The sequence below is a fragment of the Convolutriloba macropyga genome, chromosome 5 (genome assembly GCF_964194025.1).
Source record: "Convolutriloba macropyga chromosome 5, txConMacr16.3, whole genome shotgun sequence".
In the NCBI taxonomy this organism is placed as follows: domain Eukaryota; kingdom Metazoa; phylum Xenacoelomorpha; order Acoela; family Convolutidae; genus Convolutriloba; species Convolutriloba macropyga.
This window is the reverse complement of record NC_134472.1, coordinates 31669099-31681179: the sequence shown is the minus strand read 5'-3', so window position 1 is coordinate 31681179 and position 12081 is coordinate 31669099. Positions and strand designations below refer to the sequence as shown.

At 36.0% G+C, this 12081-nt stretch overlaps 2 protein-coding genes across 4 annotated transcripts in view; both read right to left on the bottom strand.

Annotated features, from left to right (window-relative positions):
• LOC142339330 (transmembrane protease serine 11G-like) overlaps positions 1–12081 on the bottom strand; it is a 528023-nt gene that overhangs the window by 129842 nt on the left and 386100 nt on the right. The gene's annotated exons all lie outside the window — the stretch shown is intronic.
• The window catches only part of LOC142339327 (ubiquinone biosynthesis protein COQ4 homolog, mitochondrial-like), a 549842-nt gene that overhangs the window by 413853 nt on the left and 123908 nt on the right, over positions 1–12081 (bottom strand). The window contains exon 3 of one of the 3 annotated variants that reach the window (XM_075389297.1): positions 4022–5172. The exons of the other annotated variants lie outside the window; for them this stretch is intronic. Within the exon in view, the coding sequence (XP_075245412.1) occupies positions 4199–5172 (974 nt within the window). The 3' untranslated portion in view covers positions 4022–4198. Of the gene's footprint in view, positions 1–4021; positions 5173–12081 lie in introns of those variants that run through there. 3 annotated transcript variants of the gene reach the window in all.

Genomic DNA, 12081 nt, shown 5'->3' with positions numbered 1-12081 from the left:
AAATGTTTACCCATTATTCAGCACACTTAATTGATGGGTACTTTAACTTTTCACAGAAAATAATTTTTTATCTTGAAAAGTTTGTTTCATGAAGCCTTAATTCACCGATTAAAAATTCGAGATTTGCATGATGACCTAATTTCTTCAATATAGCAAGAAGTTTTATAAAACTTTTGTCAAAAAATTGCAAATCTTCAAAGCAATTACCAATTATAAATACATTTTGAAAACCATCACCAAATATCCTTGGACAACTTATCTTCACGTGATACTTAATTTAAAAAAAGGAGGAAATCACATGAGAATGCCAGCACCAATGATTGTTATTTGAAACCAAACAATTTATTTGAACGTAGTCAGTCAGCTAGCTCGCAACGTTTCTTAGTAAATAATGTACAAAGAATGTTTCTAAAATGAAACTCTTACGTTTAGTCGAGCGCACTTGGTTACAAGTGGAACGATGTGCAGGGGTGGGGAATGGAGGGTAAAGGTGGGTTTTTCCGTTTTTGAGGACAAAAAGTTAGATGGGTGAGACGAAAAATCCGTCAAACAAAAAATCGCATAAACATAACCAAATAACATCTGAAGTAATTGCTCTCAAAATTGTGAGAGCTCTAATCAATTGCCGCCAGTTTCAGTAGGGTTGAAGGGCGGTGGTGTAGCCTGAATGAGATAAACAATCACTAGGGGGCTTTAAATAGTTAAGAGGTTATTATATACCACTATTAAGAAATAGAGTGAAAAAATGACACCAATTTCGGCGCACTTATCATTTGATTTTAAGCATAAAATTGTCGCCAATTGAGTTCAGGTGCTTGAAATTGTGAATGAGAGAGAATTTTAGATCACGCATAAAGTCAAGGGCGCAGAAGTCACGCGAAAAGTCAAAAAGCGGTCAAGCAAAAATTTTGCATACAAAAGACACACACGTTTACTTCGAGAGCAATTAAAAAAGACCACAGGACTATATGGTTGCTACACACTTTGTTTGAGAGCAATTATGATTTTTTAGGTATAAATATGGAGTGGTGTTTGCTGATTTCAAAAAATGGTGGAAAATACTGGGTAATTGACAGTTCGAATGTCGTATTCTAGACAGTACTTTCATTGCATTGAATTCTCCCTTAAACGCAAATAGATTAAACCTTCCCTGTAAATAAGAACGAAACCTACACCAGAAATATTTTAAGATAGCTCCAGGGGATCAAAGGCCCGAAAAAACCACTATTTATATTTACTTATTACGAGGACATTTGCAATTTCAAAGGCGCCCGAATTTGTTAATTGTAGTTAGAAAAAGCCCAGTTCTCAGAAACTAAACTTGCTTGTCATATAAAGAAACGCAATACAATCTATGTAGGAAGGATGCAAACCCCAGAAAGTTGGGAAGTGGATAGTCTACACTTACACCCTTCTCAAGAGAAAACCTCTGTCTTCGACAGTTTCAGTAAACCTTTACGTGCATTTACATCCACAGCAACTTATACACTCGGGATTTGAAACATTTTTCATTTTGGAGGACAACAATTCAAATCGTGCAGAATCTCGTTCACCATATTAGGCAGCTGAACTGAATTGGCGACAGTTTACTATTGAAAAACAAAATCGAAAGTACACCAAAATTTGTTTCTTTTTTCACTTCAACTCTTGATAGTGGTCTAAAGTAAGCTTTGAAACATAACCGACTAACGTCGGGCGAATTGCTCTCAAACGACCGGCGAGCAGTTGGCTTTGTCAGTAGCTAGCCAAGTTTTATTGAAGCTAACGCTAGCTTGACTCGACTCTTAAACTTTTAGTTTTCTAGCTTTGTTAGTAAACAAATCAAATAGAAAACTGATATTTAAAAAATTTGCAAATATTGCAAAATTTAAATAAAAAAGCTTCCAGATTTTGCAGTGAAAATATTCAAAACTATTTTTTCTCTCCGGAGTTATGTCAAGTAACCCATCTGCAAGACTTGAAAAACTTCGCTGGCCAGTAATGATAGTTAAACTGAGAAAAGGACAAAAACACTCGAAAATTTTGAAAACAATCGCAAATTTTAACAAAATGTTGCTAAAATTCAAGACATTAAAATTTTCAAAACCATTTCATTGTCTCAAGAGCTATCCAGTATCACTATTTCAAGCTTTAATTAGTTTTACTGGCTCAAAAACATCCATAAACTTGGAACATGAAAATAATTTTTGGAAAATTTAAATTATATTTTATCAAAAAAGTGCTAAAGCTGGAGTCATTAAAATATTGATAACAATTCCATGAATCTAGAAACTATGCGACAGCTTTTCATGAAGCTTTGGAGCAGGTCCCCAGAATTTTAAAAATTGCTGATCTTAAAATCTTGAAAACCCTTCCATTACATCTAGAAGCTATGCAGTAACCTATGCTCAAACTCTAAAGGAGGTTTTGTGTTTATGTGGCTGTTGAGGTTGGAGAAACCAAGAAAATGACAAAAAATTTCAAAAAAACTTGAAAATTAGAAGTTGAAAAAAACTGCTAAAACTTGTGATAAACGTAACTTATCCATGGCCAACAAAAATTTTTCAGTAACTCATTATCAAACCCTAACGGAGAATTTTGGTTAGGCTGAAAAACCTGAATAAATGACAATAATGACAAATAAACTGACAATAGCGATAATAAACTGAAAATAAATTCAAAAATTTATAGTTTTGTAAAAAAAATTTGTAAAAAAATGCTGAAATACGTGGTGTTGAAATCTGGAAAAACATTTCATTACATTTAGAAGTTATACAGTAACTAATTTTGAACCCTAGAGGAGGTTTCTCGAGTCTTGAGGCTGGAGAAACCCAAAAACCAACAAAAACCTGAAAAAATTGCAAAATTTATCAAAAAAATTGATAAAATTTGTCATATTAAAAAACTGAAAGCTATTCCATGGCAAAATAAATTGTTTAAGTAACTTATTATCAAACCTCTAAGGACGTTTTCTGGCCCCTGCGTCCGGAAAGAAGTGGATAATAAAAAATAAATGTCGAAAAAATTGGAAAAATTTGCACGTTTTGTCAGAAAAAGGCTAAAATTCGTGATGTTAAAATGTTGAAACCATTCCACTACAACTAGAAACTATGCAGTAACGTAATATAAATCCCTTGAGGAGGTTTCTTGGCACCTAGGGCTGAAAAAACGAAAAAAAAAGACAAAAATTTTCAAAAAAAACTTGAAAAAATTTGTGAAAATTAGTATCAAATTGCGTGTTTTTAGCGATCGGTTGTTCGTCAGTAGCCACGGGAGGCGCGCAGGGGGGGGGGGTGTACACCGGGGGTCTTATGGTGAGGGGGGCGTGCAACAGTGGGGTGGGGCAACAGCGCCATGGGGGGGGGGGGGTGGGGGAATTTGAGCTGAAACAGAGCTGAAAGGCTCTAAGAGCACTTAATGCCCGCTGGGCGCTACCTGTTTATCCCGTTTTTGAGGACGAGAAGTCAAAAGCGTCAGACGAAAAATCGGTCAAGCGAAAAATCGCATTAAAAAAAGACCGACAGGACTAATATAATTGCTACAAACTTCGTTTGAGAGCAATTAAAAATGGCTATTTGCAGCCCCTTAGTTAACTGAACCCTCTCCCACGATTAAAGATGTCATCAATAGAGTCGAACCCCGCCACTCGTTTGATAAAAATTAATCCGACGCTAGTCGGTTATGTTTGTTATGGCTAATCCATCTCATAAATACAAACTATTATGAAAGCAAAAACACGTATTAGTTTGTTCGCACATGATACAAAAGCAAACTTTTTCACAGGGAAAAGGAGTCAGTTCTATGTTTATCAGATTATCCTGGTACTTCGTACAGTTCAACATTGTTGGTCCCTTTGGGTTAAAATTGACTTCACGTGACAAAGCTGATGTTGATGCCTTTAGTTTGAGTTGTGAATTTTCCACAAAAAGAGGGAACTTGATTACAATTGCAGGAAAGTAATTTTGTTCAAAAATTGCCTAAAAAAAAAGATTCTTTAATAAATCAAAGGCAATCAACGCAACTCATTCCAAAAAAATTGCTGTTAAAATTATGGTCGTTTTCTTTTCCGAGAACCTAACAATCAATTTTCATTTTAACTAGTATTCAGCATGCTTTACTTATGGCAACATGGCACATCCAGTTTGACCAATTTTCTAGGAATTTGTCAGTTCAATAATAATTTAACGTAATTGAAGCAGTCAATAATAGAGGCAACCTCTCAAAAAGCTTCCTTCTTTATAAAACGCTGATTGAAAGAACGGAGGACACGGTTCCGTTCCACAAACAAATTCGCCATCAAATCTTCGCTCGACGTCACTCGTTTTATACGTTCAACATCTGTGGCGTACTCTTTGTCATCCATATATTTTCTAGTTACAATTCTAAACGCAATAATGAGTGCATTTCTTTTACTCTCAGCTACTTTATCGAAAAATTTTAACATCACACTATTCTCAAAGCGAGCAGTTCCAAAATCCCCGGCAACATTTTTCTTTGCAGTGTCGAGCTGAAACTCTAAGACGTTTGTTAGAACCACAACAACAATCTGCGACGTGTCAAAACGGCCAGTGGTCGCAGGTACGTCTTGTTGATCGTTCATATAGTTTTGGATAATATCAATTGCTCCCTCTGCTAAGGGATCGTGCCTGGTTTTCAGCATTACCAATACCTCTGAGAGTTTAATCGCAAATAATGATCGCGCTTCTCCATCCAACAATTTATATTTTCTTTTAATGTGGCTTAACACTGCCAACTGACCATGTACAATAGAACATGCAATAAACTCGTCAAAAGACCATCTAACACTTTTCTTGTCTCGAAATGCTATCACTGACTGCAACAGCTCTTCAGATATTGCAACGATAGTCAAGTTTTCTTCCATCTGATTCATTTCTGAATAACTTGCAAAGGACCCCATCGTGGAACCTATTTGTAACGCTTCGCACAACGTCAATCTATCTAGTGGTCCATCATCTTCAAACAGCCAACCATAAAAATTTTTCTCTGACGCAATATACGATTTTTGTAGGTCAAGCAATAAGGAGAAATCAATACCAAACTCAAAATTTATTGTATAAGCGTTTGAAGGCACTGATACTGGATTGCATAAACTTTCATTTTCAGTACAGGTCCTAGTTGACAGTGATCTTTTCAACATCTTGCCGATGACCTTCGTAAACAACGGGAGGCGATCTAAACAATAATTGCAACTTCATTTGTGTGATTTGAGGTACAAACAAAGTACTTTGAATAACATCATGAGGTCTGCTCTACTTGTAAAACAACAAACGTTATTAAAATTGCTTGTATCTGAAAAGCAAAATGAATATACAAGACATACCATTATAAACTTGCTGCAATTCATCGTTGTGATTGTGTATCATTTGCAAGCCCATCGGGTGTAAAATACATCAGGGTTCTTCGAAATATAGAGAATTTATGGATGTTTTAAAACTATCTGAATTTTAGAAGCTACCAGAACTTAAAATGGAAAGTTTTGTATGATTCCTAGATTGCCTAAAAAGCAAGACTTTTGATTTTCAACGTTATAGAAACGTGTCAAACGGCGTTTCCCAAGTTTATCAGACATATATTTTCCAAACTAATCCCAATAGCTCCAACAATTTATATTTTCGACTGTTTAAAAAGTCGAGTTTTTGATCTTATCGTCGTATTCTCTAATTTTCACAAAATAGACCTAAGTATTAAAGTAAAAACGCCATTTTGTTATTGACGTGTGATCAAAAACTAATATGGCCTAAATATTTAAACTAGAGAGTGAGAAATGACGTCACATGAGCAATGCCTTTCATGAGACGTAATAATTTTTAAAAATAGACCTTCTCAAATTCTCTGTGTGAAAAAAGCACACACAGCCTGTAAAATACCCGGAACGACTCGAAGAATCTTGCAACTTTAGATCTTAACTAACCTACCTATGTCAAAAATACGGAAGAATAAATAGAAATAACAAAAAAAATTGCCGATTTAACAGTAGGCTCTTAAAAATGCAGACAAAAATTTTGTTTAGGGCTGTGGGTGGGTGATGTTGCAAGCATTGAGGTGGAGGTAGGTAGGTGAGGGATATGTCGGTTTGAGAAATAGGTAGCTTGGGGGTAAGCAGGTGAAGGGTATGTCTGTAGTAAGAATAGAGAGGAACCGTCATTGAAAACCTCTCGTAAAAAATGACATTTCAACCTTCAATATTACCAACAGTTCCTAGCTACTATATATTAGAAATTGGATCAGTTTTGCACATCCTCTCCTTTAAAAAATGAAATGTGCGCCTGGCGGGCGTAACCGTTACATGTCCACTGAGCTGGGGGCAAAGCCATATAGATCGTATAAATAAAGCTACCGTTAGAATCAAATGTTCGAAAACAGAAGTCAACGTTCTAAAACAAGTCGTTTGAATACAAACAAGTCAAAGATTGAGTCAAGAACAATCTTACTTCAATGAAAAAAACGACCGGTAGAATATGGAAAACTCGATGAGCATAAGAATCTCGTAAGTATTTTCAACTCTTCAACTTTTAACTACCCTTACCTGATCGGAGATAAAATCAGTTGCCTAATAAAACGGCCAAAAATGTTACGAATGTTGAAACAATTTTTAATTTAGGCGTGTGGGTAGATGGAATCGGTGCATATACAGGTGGGTAGAACGGAACAGGTAGGTGGGTATTTTGGACTGGGGAGGTAGTTAGGTGAGCTTGTTTCTGTAATTGGATAGGGAGGAGGGACCGGTATGAAAAAAGTTTCAAAATGGTCCACCTAACATGAATATTACCAATTTTTCCAAAATACTATAGATTAGAAACTGAGCTACCAATAAAATCTGATGTCCGGAAAGAAACAAGAGTTACAAAACAATCAATAATAGGAGATAAAGAAGGTTCAGGTCACAAAAAATTTGCTTGAGCTAAAAAAAAATAGTCCTCTCGGAGTCGTTACTAAACAAAACCAGTAAAACTCCGGAAATGAACTGAAGAGTCTTCAATGTGTCATATAAACTCTAAACTAACCATACCAAAATCCAAAATATCAACCGAAAGAAGAGAAAACATAGGCCGCAAATAGCCGGAAAATAGCCACCATTGACCTCACTTATGTATATTGTGATTGAAACAGCAAATAGAAAAATCCAAATAGAGATTTGTCAGTTTCAATCTGGGGTGCAACTTTTGCCAGATAACACAACTATACTTCATTCGGTTTCTAGACTAAGATAATAAGCTAAAGCTAAGTCTGATCTACTCTTCTGTTAGTTATCTGTGTTGCAATTATTAAAATTTAGATTTCTCCAAAACACGTTTTATCTTATTTCAAAGTCTGATTGATGTTTAGCGGTCTTATCTTCGATGCGCAGGTCTACAGTCTTGGTTTAAGAAAAAAAATGCTATAATGAATTTAAGATACTGGTTTTCACAAGTAATCCCGATCTTGTCATTATACAGATTTCTTCCTGATAATTATATCATACTTGTTTTTCAATGAAATTTTAAACATTCGAAAGAGGTTTTATATCATAAAGGGTTCCAATTCGAGGTTAATATATCCTTCAAATATACTTTAGATCATTCAAATTATCAAGAATTTCAAATTTTGTATGTAGAATATAGCAAACAAATATATAAATGTGAAGGCTAATAAGGTAAACACGTTGAACTAAACAATAGATAGTTTGAGCTTTTGACATCTAAATAAAATTTAGGTATGTCACACCACCTGACAAACTGAAAAATAATAAAAAAAAAATTAGAAGCGCCACCCATTTAATCAAATACCACAGTTTTATAATTCGCTAGTTATTTTCGCTAGCGGCACTGAATTGTCTTCGTTGTATGTTTTTTGTCTCAGCTTTTGATTGTCGAGAAGTAATATTCGATTTTTTGGGATTTTGAGTTTTCTGGCATTCTGCACGATCGGACCATTCATCAATTTGGGTTTCTGGTAAAACTACAACCTTGTTACGCCATACATGTGCGTTGCTCTGTAGCGTATTTTTGTTGAGTGTAGTAGAGAAGACAGGCTTAACTGGATGTTTTTGTTGGCCAAATTTAGGGAAGCGTGGAGTCAATTTTCGAATAAGGCGAAATCGATGGTATAAATACATCACAAGGGTGTTTAGAGGTAGGTTTCCTATGAATACAAATAGAGTTAACATTAGAGAGAGCTTAACAGGGACATAAGTGTTGAGGTTTTCTGTCAGAGCTGGTTCCAGGAGCTGCCTTTTATGAGCAATTGGTTCAGCTATCGTCATGAGTTGTTGTGGATCAGAATTAAGTGGAATTGTAGAATGTTCTATTTTAATTTTTTCATCAATATAATATTTGCGTCAATTTTTGAATCAAAATACGGCAAGTCAGAAATGTCTGGCAGTGTTGAAAGAAGATGTTGTAGAGGTCTCGGTAATTGGACTTGTATTCGCTGTCCCTGAATTTGATCGCAAGTTTCGAAATCAGGTCGAATTTTGACATTTTTATTGATGAGTTGCGTTCCAACTTCTAAAGTAATAATAGCAGCAAGACATCCTTGATGTTCCCTTCTCTGAGGAATGTTTTCGTCTGAAAGATTGTATTCTCTATAGGAAAATACATCAGATGCTGACTTTATCAACCAAATTCCGTATCCTAAATTGGTCGCATGCTCCGGCGTTGGTAGCATTACTTTTTCTGTATCACAAACTGTTAAAGCTGCCAATGGGTTGTAGAAATAAGGTCGCCAAGCATAATGGTTGAGCGAGTTGTGTTGCCATAGTTGAGTACAAATTTGACAGTTTGATGAACCTAAGCAGTTGTTAAATTGTTCTTCTGTTAATGTTGTGGACTCCATTGAATCTTCAGAAATAGCTAGATATGGGCCTTCTGTCAACCATTGCAGAGCATCTGAAGTATCGAGTTGTGCCATTGGTATAGGATGTGCTGTAGACGTTGACCACTGTTTGACTAGAAGAAGGAGGGATCGAGAGTGTTAAAAGAAGTCCTTGTTTGATTGTTGAAAGTATCACCCTGAGTGACTCACGTGGTACAAGAGACATTGGTAGTCTGTAACTGAGTAAAATAGGAACTGAGCTGAGTAAATTTACTTTGCACGCATATAGAGCAGCTCTGTAACTTTTTGTGTCTGCATAAATGGTAGAAAGAAGCGAGGATACTGTATCAAAATTTAAAGTGAGTTTTTGGTTGGAGAATAGCATCTGGGTAGTCATTGAGTAAATGGAAATTTTTCTGAAAATAACAAATTGCTCTTGCACTGTTTTCTAGTGTTTCTCCTGATTTTCGTTCATCTCCTTTATTGCTTCTCTGATTTCGCTTAGCTCATTCGCGAACATTAAAAAAATTAAATCGTTTGTATTCTCTTGAAACTCGACGACATAGTCCGTCAGTGTTGAGGTAAAACGATTGAGTCGGTCAATGTTTTCTACATTTTTTTCTTCCACTTTCTTGACAGTTACCAGATTCCTGTTATTCCACAGTCGCTATTCCTTAGTAGGATCTGTTTTTGATAGAAAAGATGCACTTTCTTCCCGTATTTGCTCTACCTCGTTTTTCGTCTCGTTTACTTCATTTTCGCAATTTTTCTAGCATCCAATTCAGGTTGAAAGAGTCAACTTTAGAGTTGAATTTTGTTGAAAAATCTGTGTTGTGGATCAGAATTAAGTGGAATTGTAGAAAGTTCTATTTTAATTTTTTCAATATAATATTTGCGTCAATTTTTGAATCAAAATACGGCAAGTCAGAAATGTCTGGCAGTGTTGAAAGAAGATGCTGTAGAGGTCTCGGTAATTGGACTTGTATTCGATGTCCCTGAATTTGATCGCAAGTTTCGAGATCAGGTCAAATTTTGACATTTTTACTGATGAGTTGCGTTCCAACTTCTAAAGTAATAATAGCAGCAAGACATCCTTGATGTTCCCTTCTCTGAGGAATGTTTTCGTCTGGAAGATTGTATTCTCTATAGGAAAATACATCAGATGCTGACTTTATCAAACAAATTCCGTATCCTAAATTGGTCGGATGCTCCGGCGTTGGTAGCATTACTTTTTCTGTATCACAAACTGTTAAAGCTGCCAATGGTTTGTAGAAATAAGGTCGCCAAGCATAATGGTTGAGCGAGTTGTGTTGCCATAGTTTGAGTACAAATTTGACACTTTGATGAACCTAAGCAGTTGTTAAATTGTTCTTCTGTTAATGTTGTGGACTCCATTGAATCTTCAGAAATAGCTAGATATGGGCCTTCTGTCAACCATTGCAGAGCATCTGAAGTATCGAGTTGTGCCATTGGTATAGGATGTGCTGTAGACGTTGACCGCTGTTTGACTAAAACAAGGAGGGATCGAGAGTGTTAAAAGAAGTCCTTGTTTGATTGTTAAAAGTATCACCCTGAGTGACTCACGTGGTACAAGAGACATTGGTAGTCTGTTACTGAGCAAAATAGGAACTGAGCTGAGTAAATTTACTTTGCACGCATATAGAGCAGCTCTGTAACTTTGTGTCTGCATAAAGGGTAGAAAGAAGCGAGGAGACTGTATCAAAATTTAAAGTGAGTTGTTGGTTGAGGAATAGCATCTGGGTAGTCATTGAGTAAATGGAAATTTTTCTGAAAACAACAAATTGCTCTTGCACTGTTTTCTAGTTTTTCTCCTGATTTTCGTTCATCTCCTTTAGTGCTTTTCTGATTTCGCTTAGCTCATTCGCGAACATTAAAAAATTGAAATCGTTTGTATTCTCTCGACGACATAGTCCGTCAGTGTTGAGGTAAAACGATTGAGTCGGTCAATGTTTTCTACATTTTTTTCTTCCACTTTCTTGACAGTTACCAGATTCCTGTTATTCCACAGTCGCTATTCCTTAGTAGGATCTGTTTTTGATAGAAAAGATGCACTTTCTTCCCGTATTTGCTCTACCTCGTTTTTCGTCTCGTTTACTTCATTTTCGCGTTTTTCTAGCATCCAATTCAGGTTGAAAGAGTCAACTTTAGTGTTGAATTTTGTTGAAAAATCTATGTTGTGGATCAGAATTAAGTGGAATTGTAGAAAGTTCTATTTTAATTTTTTCAATATAATATGTGCGTCAATTTTTGAATCAAAATACGGCAAGTCAGAAATGTCTGGCATTGTTGAAAGAAGATGCTGTATAGGTCTCGGTAATTGGACTTGTATTCGATGTCCCTGAATTTGATCGCAAGTTTCGAGATCAGGTCGAATTTTGACATTTTTACTGATGAGTTGCGTTCCACATTCTTAAGTAATAATACCAGCAAGACATCCCTGATGTTCCCATCTCTGAGGAATGTTTTCGTCTGAAAGATTGTATTCTCTAAGGGAAAATACATCAGATGCTGACTTTATTAACCAAATTCCGTATCCTAATTTGGTCGCATGCTCCGGCGTTGGTAGCATTACTTTTTCTGTATCACAAACTGTTAAAGCTGCCAATGGGTTGTAGAAATAAGGTCGCCAAGCATAAGGGTTGAGCGAGTTGTGTTGCCATAGTTTGAGTACAAATTTGACAGTTTGATGAACCTAAGCAGTTGTTAAATTGTTCTTCTGTTAATGCTGTGGACTCCATTGAATCTTCAGAAATAGCTAGATATGGGCCTTCTGTCAACCATTGCAGAGCATCTGAAGTATCGAGTTGTGCCATTGGTATAGGATGTGCTGTAGACGTTGACCACTGTTTGACTAGAAAAAGGAGGGATCGAGAGTGTTAAAAGAAGTCCTTGTTTGATTGTTGAAAGTATCACCCTGAGTGACTCACGTGGTACAAGAGACATTGGTAGTCTGTAACTGAGTAAAATAGGAACTGAGCTGAGTAAATTTACTTTGCACGCATATAGAGCAGCTCTGTAACTCTTTGTGTCTGCATAAAGGGTAGAAAGAAGCGAGGAGACTGTATCAAAATTTAAAGTGAGTTGTTGGTTGGAGAATAGCATCTGGGTACAGTCATTGAGTAAATGGAAATTTTTCTGAAAAAAACAAATTGCTCTTGCACTGTTTTCCAGTTTTTCTCCTGATTTTCGTTCATCTCCTTTAGTGCTTTTCTGATTTCGCTTAGCTCATTCGCGAACATTAAAAAATTGAAATCGTTTGTATTCTCT